Source organism: Bufo gargarizans, chromosome 3, assembly GCF_014858855.1.
Source record: "Bufo gargarizans isolate SCDJY-AF-19 chromosome 3, ASM1485885v1, whole genome shotgun sequence".
NCBI classification, from domain to species: domain Eukaryota; kingdom Metazoa; phylum Chordata; class Amphibia; order Anura; family Bufonidae; genus Bufo; species Bufo gargarizans.
In genome coordinates, this window is record NC_058082.1 from 258,255,187 (window position 1) to 258,269,793 (window position 14,607).

A 14,607-nucleotide genomic window follows, 5' to 3' on the forward strand; every position below is an offset into this window, starting at 1 on the left:
ACAGCCATATAAACCGATTTCTTCCTTTTATGGTGAAATTATTAAGATGCAGGAATCTCCTATTCGGCGATCATTTGTGAAGTGGTCGACGGATATCCCAGAGTTGGAGGACTCTCATTTGGAGGAATGGCGTCTGGGGTGGAGGAGGTCTGTCGTGAGCGCTCGAGATCAGCTTATTCAGGTCAAGTGGATGCATAGGGTATATCTGACCCCGGTGCGTCTATACCAGATGCGTCAGATACCGAGTCCTGGGTGTGACAGATGTGGTGGTGATAGTGGATCCTTTTTCCACATGGTCTGGTTGTGTCCATCTCTACAAGTGTACTGGAAAGGGGTGTGCAACTTCATTAGTGATAAGTTGGGCCTACCAGGAATCTGCGATCCTATCATATGCGTGTTGGGATTAGTTGCGGAGGCGACTCCATCCAAGTATACTAGAATATTGTTACGATTATTAATGTTCTATGGTAGGAAAAACATACTTTTGAATTGGAAACCTCCCAAGTGTCCCACGGTGAATCAGTGGGTGCAACTTATTAACAAGGATCTTCAGATGTACAAATTGACGTATGAAGCGAGAGGAGCCCCTGATCGTTTTGACAAAATCTGGGTTATATGGGTGCAAGCGGAGGGTACGGTTTGAGGCCCACTGTTGTGTGGCTGTGGAGTGAGTGAGTGAGTACAGACCTTTGTTCTCCTTTTTTTTGTGACAACAGTGATGTGCTGTAATTAATTGCATTTGTATCTCGTACTGTTGTACATTTTTGTCACTGATGATTCTGTCTGGTCTTGCTTGCATGTGTGGCTGGCAATTGGATCTGATTTTTTTCCCTTTTGGGATTGGTGTATTAACTTGAAAAATGTTAAATAAAAGCTATTAAAAAAAAAAAAAAACATAACTTTTTGAAGTCATAGTTTGCTGGTAGTTTTCAGTACAAGCCTCCCCAAACTGCTAGACGAGAAATGTTCAATTGAGCACAAGTGATTGGACCTTGAGTATGAACAAAAGACAATGCCAACATAGCACACAGGAGGAGAATGGGGAGCCGTCAGAGACATACCTATGTTTTTACAATATTCCTGTATTCCCGATTGAACAAGTCAATGTTCCGAATTGTTATCTGATGTTTAGACAGTCCTTTTGGATATTTAAAGGGAACCTGTCACCGGGATTTTGGGTATAGAGCTGAGGACATGGGTTGCTAGATGGCCACTAGCACATCTGCAATACCCAGTCCCCATAGCTGTGTGCTTTTATGGTGTAAAAAACAAACAAACACGATTTGATACATATGCAAATTAACTTAAGAGTCATCTCTTACATGTGTGACCAGAGAAGTCATATTTTCAAGCTCTGACTCGTCTCAGGTTAATTTGCATATGTATCAAATCTGTTTTTATACACAATAAAAGCACACAGAGCTATGGGGACTGGGTATTGCGGATGTGCTAGCGACCATCTAACAACCCATGTCCTCAGCTTTATACACAAAATCCAGGTGACAGGTTCCCTTTAAGCTTGGTAGCCTTCAACATATTGTACAAACCATTTGGTTGTAATCTTCTTTTTAACCACCCGTTTCATTTTTCAAAATCTGAATAAAAAAAATGAAAGCTGTGCTGTTGGTGACATATGGCTTTTCTCTTAGGCTACGATCACATGTCTGTTTAGGAGAGCCAGCTGCCTGATCTGGAGCAAATGCTGCCTGATTGCATGCAACAGCATGCCAGAAAGCGGCCGAATCCCCGCTGGATCTCATTACACACAATGGAGATCCAGTTATGAAGTAGAGGATCCAGTGACACCAGATCCTGTAAGATGCAGCCAGCTGTTCTGTGCCACAACAGCCTGCCGGATCTCCTAACAGGAGATGTGACTAGGTCCTTCTAGATTTTTCATAAATCTCCCCCTAGCATTCCTATAAGGACTGTCAGGTCTTCCTGCAATCTTTTGGGTTGCATAGCTCTGCTATAGTCTAACAGATTCAGGAGAATTATCTATTCAAACTCTACTCAAAGTTTTCATTTTAAACCATGCTGCCATTAGACTCAAAGTAACATTTCTCTTGAGAAAGAAGTCACATATCATCCAGGCATTAATGCTTCCCGTTCAGTGCTTTATTTTATTTTCAATCAACCCCGCTCACAACAGGCTTAGGAAAAAATATGCATTTTACAATACATTTCCAGTGGATTTATATTACTTTGACATGTTTACAAATCCATTTGTCAAGAAATAAAAAAAGGGCACACCAATGCATTGTCATTTTTTGTCACTTTTTACATTTGTACAGCAGAGTAGCAAATAATTTGATCACAGCAACATCAGACCATATGGCAAATCTAACCATCACACGTGTGCACAGGAAACCCATCCTGAATGCATAAATGAGTTCCCGTGCTACAGTTTGGAGGGAATGTAGTGTGGAAAATGCAAAATTCCCTTTTCTCCAGCGTTCAGATACAAAAATATTACAGTGATCAGTTCTTATGTCAGTATATTTACAAAGATTTGCACAGTTACAAAATAAATTACAGTCAGGCTTGGCAGGCAGAGTGCTCCACGAAATGTACATGTACAAAGTCAATCATTGTGTGTCACGTTCAATTCATCTGACACTCCTCCAGTTGTGGTAACAAAGTCTTTATACTGGCATAATTCATCTTTCACATAAAACACGCGTTTTGACTTTTTGGTATGATTCATCCTGAATGGCTCATCCAAAGGGATAGCAGATGACCAAAGAACAGTAAATCATGTTCAGGATGCCGATTGTTTAAGGGTTAACATTATGGACAAAACAGTAGTGATCATATAGCTACAAATATATGGCTTTTAAAAATCCGTCTTCTGCATGATTTCTACACAAACCAAAAGACAAAAAAAAAAAAAAAAGCTGCATACCAAGCCTGAAATGGTACAAAATTTTTGATTAGTAAACTGTGTTAGAAGGGCTAATAGCTGTCTATCCACTGTGCAAATCCTCTTTCCACAAGAGTCCTGTTGATGGATACCACCTACAGAGGAGATAAAAAGAAAAGAACAGCTCATATACATGTATGCTATACACAAGTCTAAAGAAAACTGCAAACTCTGAAACCAAATGACCGTACAAAGTAATGGCCTCAACAGTGCATAATATACTCTGCAATCAAGATCTTCAGCAGGCAGTATGTTACAGAGCAGGCAGTATGTTGGGCAGGTTTAGACACAGAAGAAGGCAAGTAATCGAGTTGGAGTATCCTGTGCGAGTCAGCAGGGATTTAAATCAATATATAACAAGCCATACAGAAACTCTTCTCACAAAACTATGTAATGTTTAATAATTGATGGTTAAATCCCTGCTCACTCAAGTCTAGGGGATGGTCTAACTCCAACACGATCAGCAAGCCGCCAGCTCTGTATACACACTAAAAAAATAAAAAGTCGTATTTAAATTGATGTGGCTGTTACAATTTTTTTTTTACATAACATACTATGGGGGGGACGGGACACCATCTAAGAGCACTATAGGTGAATGAAGCTTAACCCTTAAAGGACTGAGATTTTCCATTTTTGTTTTTCACTCCATGCCTTCCCATAGTCCTAACTTTTTAAATTTTTCCGTTCACATGAGGGCTTATTTTTTGCAGGACAAGTTGTAATTTCTAATGTAGCCATTTACGGTTGCATACCATGTACCGTAGTGGGGAAAAATTCCAAATGGGGTAGAATTGGGCAAAAATGTTGACAAATTCTGACAAAGGTTTTTTTTTTTTTTTTTTTTTTACACTGTACACCATGCGATACAATTGACCTGATATCTTAATTCTCCAGGTCAGTACGGTTACAACGATACCACACTTGTATAATTTTTCTTGCATTTCAATATTGGAAGAAAAATATATAAATATATATAAACCTTTGAGAAAAATATTTTTATTACGGTACCATATTCTGACCCCTATAACTTTTTTGTAGTTATGTTTATGGGGCTGTGAGTGCTTTTTTTTGTTGGGTGATCTGTACTTGAAGTGACACGAAAAAAAAACTGCCATTTTGCCATTTTTTTTTTTTAACGCTATTTGTTGTATGCCATTATTATACTTAAATTGTATGGGCATTTTCGTACGCAGTGATGCCCATGATTAGGGATGAATGAATCGACTTCGGAGTGAAACATCCAAAGTCAACTCGCATAAAACTTAGTTCTAATACTGTACGGAGTTCTGTACAGTAATAGAATGTATTTGCTCCAATGAGCCAAATTTATTGCTTCGGGAAGTCTCATGGGACTTTGCGCAATAACTTCATAAATTAATTAGTACTGTAAAAAAAAAAAAAAAAGAAAAAAAAAAAAAAAAGAAAAAAGAAGAAGCCATTTCCTAAACTCTCGTTCGGTTCCAAGCAGCTGCAGCCAACGACCGGCTTCAACACTGATGTGAATACATCACCACTGAATCCAGTCATTGGCTGCCGCAGAGCAGATCATGTTCATGGCGGAGATCGGAAGAGACAGACCAAGGATCGGAGCTCCAGGTAGAAGATAAAGTATGAATCTTAATAGCAGAGACAGGCTGCGGGCTCATGCCAAGTTACTTATTCCTGGACAACCCTTTAAGGCAAGCACTAAAAAAGCAACTGCACTTTTTAAATGTTTTTTATTCCTATTTACACTTGCACATGATTCTCAACCACATTGTGGGGTCTTAATTTTTTTCCGAGATTACAACAATAGTATTTAAAAGGGCATCTGTCAGCAGATTTGTACCTATAAAACTGTCTGACCCATTACATGTGCACTTGGCAGTTGAAGGCATCTATGTGGGTACCATGTTCATACGTGCCCACATTGCTGAGAAAAATGAAGTTTTAATATATGCAAATTAGCCTCTAGGAGCAAAAAGGGCGTTGTCATTATACCTAGAAGCTCTGCTCTCTTTGCAACTGCTGCGCACTTTGACTTTAGGAGAAGTCAGGGCCAAGCGTGATCATGTTTACACTGCCTGGCCATGTCAAAATGCAGTTGGGCACGGTAGATGTTGAGAGAGAAGAGCCTTTAGGAGTAGCGTCAGCACTCCCCGTTGCTCCTGGAGGCTCATTTGCATATTTAAACTTCATTTTTCTCAGCAATGCGAGCACATATGAACATGGGACTAACACAGATGCCTTCAGCTGCCAAGTGAACATGGAACAGGTCAGCCAGGTTCATAGGTACAGATCTGCTGACAGATGCCCTTTAACTGTATATTACAATCAAAATATATAAAAAATAAATAAAATCTGTGACTACCAAGTTTAAAATATACCTCTCTGATGTGAGTGTTCCTTTACAACTATGCTATTGCTACTGGAATACCCACTCCAAAGTACAGTATGCAATAAAAGGGAGGGGAAGCAGTGTGGCTTAGCCCACCCTCTGTGCACTTAACTGCACATTTGCATATGGAATAAAAAGTGCCTTTTCTCCAGAATGAGGCAATGGATTGCTAGGTGAAAGTTTACATACATTCAGCAGAGCTAGCCCTACCTGACATTGCGCCTGATTTAACAGTGTATTTCCTGGTGACATGCTCAGGAATATGCAAAAATTCTGCAGTTAACCATAAATTCTCACCTCATCTGCCATCATGCTCCATAACTGCACAAGTGGGAGTCCTGTTGCATCATCATAATTTGTGACCTACAAAACAAAACACACCTAACTTAAATGATAATATAAATGGGGATGACAGTGTCCTGCTTGAATGTTTAAACAAACCATTTTTATAGATTTATATGGGTTTTCAGAGTAAGTTAAAAATGTGCTATATACTGCTGAATCCAGTGATTAGCTGCAGCAGTCACATGGGGCATTAGTGAGTGAGGCGCTAAAGCAGCAGGGGATTTAACTGGTGAGCAAGTATAGCCTCTTTTTCAGCACAAGTCCTAGAGGCGAGCGATTTGCTGAATAACTGCAAAACCTAACTAAGGCTGGGTTCAGACCTGAGCGTACGCTCTGTATGCGCGATTGTACGGGCATTTGCAATCACGCATACAGAGACAAGCGAACACCCATTGTCGCGCGTTCCCGCTGAAGTCTATGTACGGGAACGTGCGACAAGACGCCCCAAAGAAGCTCCTGTACTTCTTGAGGCGATCGTACGCGCTGTAAAACGCTCAGGTGAGAACCATTCCCTCAGGGAATCATTGGCTCTTGCCTGTTGAGCGTTTTACAGCGCGTAGGAACGCGCTGTAAAACGCTCAGGTCTGAACCGGCTGTTAAGGTAACCTGTCACTATAAAAATACAGTGTAATCCGCAGGCATTGTGTTATATAGCAGGAGGAGCTGAGCAAATTCATACATAGTTTTATGGGAAAAGATTCCATAAACTTCATTCATTTAAATCTCAGCTTTTTCTGAACTTTGACATTAAGGCGATTCTATTATCTTAAAGGGTAACTCATGTTTTCATATAAAAATTTTTTTTTTTTTTTTTTTTTTTTTAGCATATGTTACTGCTGCAGCAGCATTATGCATAAAGCAATTTTTAGTTTCTTCACATACCACAGTTTTCCTTGATTTTTTTCCCTTAGTTACAGCTGTTTAAACATTTACAATATGAAGGCCTTCTCAACATGGCTCCTATGCCAGTTCTGAGGCCAAAACTGCTTTCCCCGACTTCCCATACACACTTGCTGTAGCCAGCAACTCCCAGCCAGCCAATCAGATTGGATTACTGAGAGACACGCCTCCTCACTCTGAAGCCTAATGCAGGCATGTAGTGTGAAGGACCTCCCCTCCATCTTCCTGTCTTCTTAGCCGGAGACAGACAAGCCCTAGCAACTGTATTTTAAGGGAGCAGTGGAAAGGGACAGGGGACATTATTGAAAGCTGATATTATAAGGTAATTAATTACAGATCTTTTGACAATCATTGACAGACTAACTTAGGTATACATGCCTAGCTCTAATAAACTCACAAATCAAATATATGACAGTTACACTTTAGGTTTGACAGTTATCTGTATGTAATCAGAGGGAAAGCTGTCAGTCACAGATAGGACTGCCTTCTTGCAAGTTACAGTGAATGTTCTCATAAAAAAATGTAAATTAATCTGCTCAGCTCCTCCTGCTCTGTAACATGCTGCCTTACACTGCATTTTTATGGTGACAGGTTCTCTTTAAATATAAATCCTGTACAACGCCAACAGGCTTCCCGTCATATCGATATATCGATGCACTAAAATGTCAGACAAAATGGAACTCTGTTTTAGTTCCATTACCAATCCTACAGAAGAGCAATTGTTTTAAAGAGCAACTTTCATTTTTTCAAAAATTAATAATGCAAGCAGTTATAAGAAACTTTGCAATATATCACATCAGAAAAAGATAATTCCTGGTCCTCCTGCTCTCCTTCCTCTTCAACTCACAATTCACTGCTCATATCACTGAAAAGGACATGCCTATTTATTGAAGGATCAAATTATACAGACATCTATGGAGAGAAAAGAGGAGAAAGTAGCTGCTACAGACTGGAGAGGAGAATGGCACAGAGATGCTGGCAATCTCTAAGTGATTTTCTACCGGATTTACATGTAAACTGCTTAGTTCGGTGTAATGTCCTCCATTACTGCTGCTGCTACTGAGGGTGTGCTATAGAGAGTTAGAGACCAGGTTCCTCTGTTGTCCTGTGTCTGGGTAGACATGATTTCATTTAGTCTCTATTCATCTGGTCAGAAAAACTGAGAATTACAGATTGCAGAGGGAAAAACTGCTAAAAAAAAAAAAAATGAGTCACATATGGCCAGAAATAGTGTTATTCCTCATGTACACCCAACATGGAGGCTTATTCTTAAAAAAAAAAAAAAAAAGAAAAAAAGACAGAAACGCCAGTTACACTAAGGTCTGAACTATTGTACAACTCTTAAAATATTTATTTTTTAATTTGTCATGCATATTCAACACCAAGACTAACCCTTTAACAACTAGGTGTTTAGAGTGGAGCCCATATTTCTAACCTTGGAGAAATGTACATTTGAACTAGGCTAAATATAAAGGCACAAGTGAAAGACATAAAATTCGCTTGTTTCACAGAATATTGTCATTTGCCAGGATTACAGGTTAGGCTACTTTCACACTTGCGTTCAGAGCGGATCTGTCTGGTGTCTGCACAGACTGATCCGCTCCCATAATGCAAACGATGGTATCCGTTCAGAACGGATCTGTCTGCATTATGTTTCAGAAAAAAAAAATCTAAGTCTAAAAGTTAGTCAGATGGATCCGTCCTGACTTTGCATTGAAAGTCAACGTGGGACAGATCCGTTTGAAATTGCACCATATTGTGTCAATGTCAAACGGATCCGTCCCCATTGACTTACATTGTAAGTCTGGACGGATCCGTTTGGCTCCGCACGACCAGGCGGACACCCGAACGCTGCAAGCTTCATTCGGGTGTCTGCCTGCTGAGCAGAACGGAGGCCAAACTGTGCCATACTGATGCATTCTGAGCGGGGCCGTACAGATCCGTTCGGGGCCGCTTGTGAGAGCCTTCAAACCGAACCCCGAATGCAAGTGTGAAAGTAGCCTAAGTTAAATACACTTGGAAAAAAATCATGGCATGAAATAGTCACAAAGCAATCAAGATTAAGCTGGATCTTTATAAAAGTAGTTCTAATAACACACTAGAGACTACTACAAAATGTAAAAGCAAAGGCTTATTGTGTTATTTAAAGGGAACCTGTCACCTGGATTTTGGGCATAGAGCTTAGGACATGGGTTGCTAGATGGCCGCTAGCACATCTACAATACCCAGTCCCCATAGCTCTGTGTGCTATTGTGTAAAAAATAAATAAAATTTTTTAGATATGCAAATTAACCTGAGATGAGTCCAGCACCGCCCCGCATCCTTCGAATCTCCTCCTTGCTCCCAGACGTCACAAAGCTAGAACGCCGTAATCTTGCGATGTGCAAGCTAACGCATGCGCAGTTCGTACCCTAAAGGCTGCTGCCAGCACAGGGAAGGAACACTATGCCAACACTGCACATGCGCTAGATGGCGCATCACGAGATTACAGCGCTCTAGCTTTGTGACGTCAGGGAGCAAGGAGGAGATTCGGAGGATGCGGGGAGGTGCTGGGCTCCGGATGTTTTTGTTTTTTTACACAAAAGCACACAGAGAGCTATGGGGGAATGGATATTGTGGACGTGCTAGCGGCCATCTAGCAGCCCATGTCCTCAACTCTATACCCAAAATCCATATGACAGGTTCCCTTTAAAATTAACCATGCTTGGCTCCAACTGTAATTCTTCTAAAAATCTGCATTTAATAAAAAAAATTAAACAGAAAGAAAAAATATATATATATTTATTACCTGTGCAAGCAATGCTGTGCCTCTTGTCATTTCATTTGCAGTGGCATCTGCTTCGGCTGAAAAGTGATCCTCATCTAGCAGAACACACAGAACAACTCAGTCATCCTGGTTTAATAATATCTAAAGTGAAATTCAACCGCCAGGTTTACAGTGCGTTTTCTCAGGTATGTCCACAGGTGGCAGACTTGCTGCATGTTTACTTTAATAGGGAAGGGAAGGTAACAACCAGCGGCTGGGCTGAATAACTCACTGGGGAGGACACTTCGCATGCTGGCAGATTTGGCCAAGGTTCAAAGTGGTTGCCTGGGCTTTACCCATTTATATACTGTAGGTCTTATTCTTGCAGATTAAGAAAGCTTTACAATATAACATTAATTAAAAAATTCCTCTTCCTATGGAAGTCAGTCTGTACGTGCACAATACAAGGGCACACAAATCCATACACGGGTGGCCTTTGCTCCCAGTCTCTCCCCCTACTACAGTAAAGCGACAAAAACTGCAGCAATATTTACATGCGGCCATGCTCCATTCAGTGGATACCATAGTTTTAATTTTTTTTTATATAATTATATTACAGTGCCCACTTATTTAAAGGGCTTCTGTCACCCCCCATTTAGCAATTTTCATTATCGGACATTAGCTATATGCTAATGTCAGATGAGTCCATATATATCACTGTTACCTGTCTGTGCTGTAATTTCAGTAAAAATCATACTTTTATAATATGCAAATTACTTCACTACCAGCAAGTTGGGCGGGAGGACCAGTATGGCGCAGGTGCGGGATTTTATGGGCAGAGAGCGCTCGCTGGCCCTGTTGATCAAGTGGAGGAGGGGGCGTGTTTATAGTCCCTGGATGCGGCGGCTACCAGCAAGTAACCGCCCAACTTGCTGGTAGTGAAGTAATTTGCATATTATAAAAGTAAGATTTTTACTGAAGTTACAGCACAGAGACAGGTAACAGTGAGCTATATGGACTCATTTGACATTAGCAAATAGCTAATGTCCGATAATGAAAATTGCTAAATGGGGGGGGGTGACAGAAGCCCTTTAAGAAAAAGGGTGCAAAAAAGAAAAATTTGAATAAACCTGGGGGAGCCCTGTAAGCGAGTATTACGAGTCAGCTTTACAGTTCTGTATTATAACAAAGCTCAAAGCTATTAAAACTATGGGCAAGATGTATTAAAACTGGTGCTAAGGGACACTTACTTGCCCATAGCAACCAATCAGATCGATCCTCTCATTTGCCAAAAGGAGCTCTAAAAAATGAAAGATAGCATCTGACTGGTTGTTAGGGGCAACTAAGTCAGTTTTTCTTAGCACCAGTTTCGATAAGTCTCCCCCTATAGCTCACAGTCTTATGCCATCAATGTCTAATCATTAATAGCCTACACCCCACCAATTGATAAAAGAAAAAGGCAAGGCACACAGACAACCAGCAGGACGTTTAATCTCATTGAAAACAAGGGTGCAGCTAATGGCTATATATATTTTAATATTATGAAAATGAGGGCTTTAGTGCACTGAGGGACAGGGAACTCCCCAGTGTAGGCCACGCCCCCGCTGCGCTGAAGCCCTCATAAGCAGGAAGTTCTCCATGTTCTCCGGAGAGATTATAAAAATCTGTATGGACCCAGAGAACCCCTTTAAGCTTTATTTACACAACAAGGACAATGGATCTAGATTGGGGTAACTTAGCAGCTTGGCTGAACTCAAAGTTTACCTGCAAGTGGGATCACATTGTCTAGAAGAACCTCTGCACCTTGGAAAGGTAATGTAACAAAATCTGACCTGGAAATGGAAGGAAAAACAAATATATTAGAAGCTGCTGCATGGTTACACATATGGAAGATATGACAAATTGTACAAAAAAATATGAAAAGTGAAGCTTTGTTATACAGAAAATACACAGGCAGCCTTTGATGCAGAAGCCAGAAGTGGCTCCAGCAGGGAGTAGTGCAAGTCCTTGCTTTGTACTTCCCACAATCTTCAAATCAAATAATGCTTTTGCCTCAAAGTGCAATGACCCTACCTGGTCCGATGCCCCACTGAATTTCTCCAGTGTGTCGATCGCAACATCCGTAGAAGGGGGGGGGTCACAGCCACACATGTTATTGGTGCACCCCCTCCCCATCGACGGATGGAGGCATCTGGAAGGACACAGGCGGACCAGGTAAGTATTCTCTGTATGAGTGTCCCAGGCATTGTGGGTGGGTTTCCAAGTTTGGATAACTATTAAAGCCCCCAATGCCAGATGCCCATTCACTAACACAGGGTCCCGAGTGCCATGTTACCCTCTACATCTGCAGTGAAGAGTTTGAATAGTGCAGCAGTCAAGGACTGCCCAGAAACACTGAAGGTAGTGCAGAAGTAGTAGTAGTCTTAGTTCTTATAGGAGCTGCAACTCGGCTTTCCAAGACTCCTGAAATGGGGAAATCATATGATAACGTATCTAAATGTTCCTATACTGAGATATATTCTCTTCAGGAGACCAGGAAAGCTGGGTGACATACAGCCTTTATACCACACAGCTCTCCTAGGAGCTGCCACCCGGCTTTCTGTGTGGTATACAGGCTGTCACCCAGCTTTCCTAGAAAGGGACAGAACTAAGAAGTGGCCGAATGGTAACTGCAGGGATGGAGGACGGTGCAGGAATGGCCATCAGTTGTGGCTAGCAGGAGCTCCGGCCTAATGACAGCAGCAGGTATGCAGCTCCCTCCTGGGTTCATGGCCGTGCTCGAGACCAACTTGGCTGTAGCAGGCAGACATTACAAACTTAGTGCAGAGCGCATCATGTTCCGCCGCAGAGCCGGCCGTGCAGGGACCTGGCAGCACTTGGTGCCCTGGGATGTTGCGCTGCTGCTGTATACAGCAGGAGGAATGATGATGGGCTGATTGTCTTACCTCCACTTGTCAGCAAGTGCAGCGCCGCTACCTGTGCTCCCGCTCTGCCTCCCCTGCACTAACTCCTGTCCCCCCGCCGAGGCTCTCTCACCGGGGACACGGGCTCTGATGATAAGTATCGGCCGGGCTTCTGTAAAGGCTTCGCCATTTTTAACTGCCCTGGAGATGACTCACGCTGCGACCGATAGACGGCGAGAGAGAGTGGCCAAACCATGATGGAGCCGAAAGCTGAGGGGTCCGGGCAGGGTGGCAGTCCGAGCCTGGGCCGCCGCGCAAGTGATAAAAAATAAATAAAAATAAAAGTTTAATTTTGCTAGCGGTCCTAACCCTCCAGTGTCTGCGCCCGGCTGCTGTGCCTATTTTCAAGCAGGGGCAAATACCCAGGCGCCAGGGCAAAATTCCTAGTCGCCATGGCGACCTGGCGAGCCCTGCAATAAATGCCATTCATGTGTACTGGGTAGATCTGGGAGAAGGCTGCTAGCATTATGCAAGCTGAAAGAATTGGTCTTGCATCACAGAAAACTGCTATTGGTGGATGTACAGCACGCAAACAAGCGGCAGCAGCCCAGAAAAATTTAAACCTGCATAAAGAAGCCTGAAAATCCTGAAAGTTCTGGGGGTTTTAATTCAACAATTTGTTTTAACCCCTTCAGTACCGAGCCACTTTTCACCTTAAATCCCAGGCCGATTTGTGCAAATCTGACATGTGTCATTTTATGTGGTAATAACTTTGCAACGCTTTTAATTTATTCAAGCCATTCTGAGACTTTTCTCGTGACACATTGTACTTCATGATCGTGGTAAATTTGTCAATATTTTTCATTTTTATTTACAAAAAAAAAAAATTGGAAACATTCACAACTTTCCAAATTTCTATTTCCCTGCTTTTAAAATAGATGGTGACACCTCAATAGTTATTACTTTACATTTCCCATATGTCTACTTTATGTTTGGATAATTTTTTGGGGACGTTAAAAGGCTTAGAAACAAATCTTGACATTTTTCAGAAAATTTCCAAAACCCAATTTTTTCAGGACCAGTAAAGTTATGAAGTCACTTTCTGGGTCTTACACATTAGAAACCACCCATAAATCACCCCATTTTAGAAACGACATCCCTCAAGGTATTAAAAACTGATTTTACAAACTTTGTTAACTCTTTAGGTGTTTCACAAGAATTAAAGAGAAATTTAGAAGAAATTTCCGAATTTGACTTTTTTTGGCAGATTTTCCATTTTTATCAAATTTTTTCTGCTAACAAAGCAGGGGTTAAAGGCCAAACAAAACTCAATATTTATTGCCCCGATTCTGTAGTTTACAGAAACACCCCATATGTGGTCGTAAACTGCTGTAAAAGCACACGGCAGGGCGCAGAAGGAAAGGAACGCCATGTGGTTTTTGGAGGGCAGATTTCACTGGGATAATTTTAAGCTGCCATGCCACATTTGAAGACCACCTGATGCATCCCTAGAGTAGAAACTAGAAAAAAAGTTACCCCATTTTGGAAACTACGGGATAAGGTTGCAGTTTTGTTGGTACTATTTTAGGGTACATATGATTTTTGGTTGCTCTATATTACACTTTGTGTAAAAGAAAATTGCTGTTTTGGCACTGTTTATTTTTTGTCATTTACAATGTTCATCTGACAGGTTAGATCATGTGGTATTTTATATAGAGCAGGTTGTAACGGAAGCAATAATACCAAATAGGACTACTTTTTTGGTTGTTTGAAATGATTTTAGTGTCTCCACATTCTGAAAGCCATAGTTATTTTTTGGGCGACTGTCTTATGTAGGGGCCAATTTTTTTTTGGTATGAGATGACCGTTTAATTGGTACTATTTTGGGGTGCATGACTTTTTAATCGCTTGATATTACACTTTTTGTGATGTAAGGCGAGAAAAAAAATTGCCTTTTTGACACTTTTTTTACGGTGTTTACCTGTGTTACAGCTTGCTGCCTGTGAGATCCAGGGGGCTGGATCTCACAGGCTGTCACGAAAGGCAGCCACGATTTCTAAGGAAGGCACCCCGCACGTGCCGCGGGAAGAGCTGACCGTGGAAGTGCGAGGGTTAATGCGCTGCAGCTCCCACCCGATCAGTGCACCGTACATGTGCAGCGCTGGGATTTTGGACCCACTTTCTAGCGCCGTACATGCACGGAGCTGGTATCCTACAGGTTAAAGAGGACCAGTCACCTCTCCGGACAGGTCTCATATGTATTAGCAACTACTTGCATTCCCCATGTACTAACAATTCTGGTGCATCTATTCTTACGACTACATAGTGTCATTCCTTGATTACTCCACCAAGAAGTTATGAACGCATTACTAGTAGTGTGCAATAAAGGTTTAGCTGGGTGTTACCAGTTAGG

The 14,607-nt window shown here is 41.6% G+C and overlaps 1 protein-coding gene across 5 annotated transcripts in view; it reads right to left on the minus strand.

The window, feature by feature from the left end:
- Positions 1–2,103: 2,103 nt before the first annotated feature.
- The window catches only part of AKAP1 (A-kinase anchoring protein 1), a 53,714-nt gene continuing 41,210 nt past the window's right edge, over positions 2,104–14,607 (minus strand). For all 5 annotated transcript variants that reach the window (XM_044285969.1, XM_044285972.1, XM_044285970.1 and 2 more), the window contains exons 8-11: positions 11,056–11,123; positions 9,334–9,407; positions 5,598–5,663; positions 2,104–3,018 (exon numbers count right to left, since the gene is read on the minus strand). In XM_044285969.1, the coding sequence (XP_044141904.1) occupies positions 2,956–3,018; positions 5,598–5,663; positions 9,334–9,407; positions 11,056–11,123 (271 nt within the window). In that variant the 3' untranslated portion in view covers positions 2,104–2,955. The remainder of the gene's footprint in view (positions 3,019–5,597; positions 5,664–9,333; positions 9,408–11,055; positions 11,124–14,607) is intronic.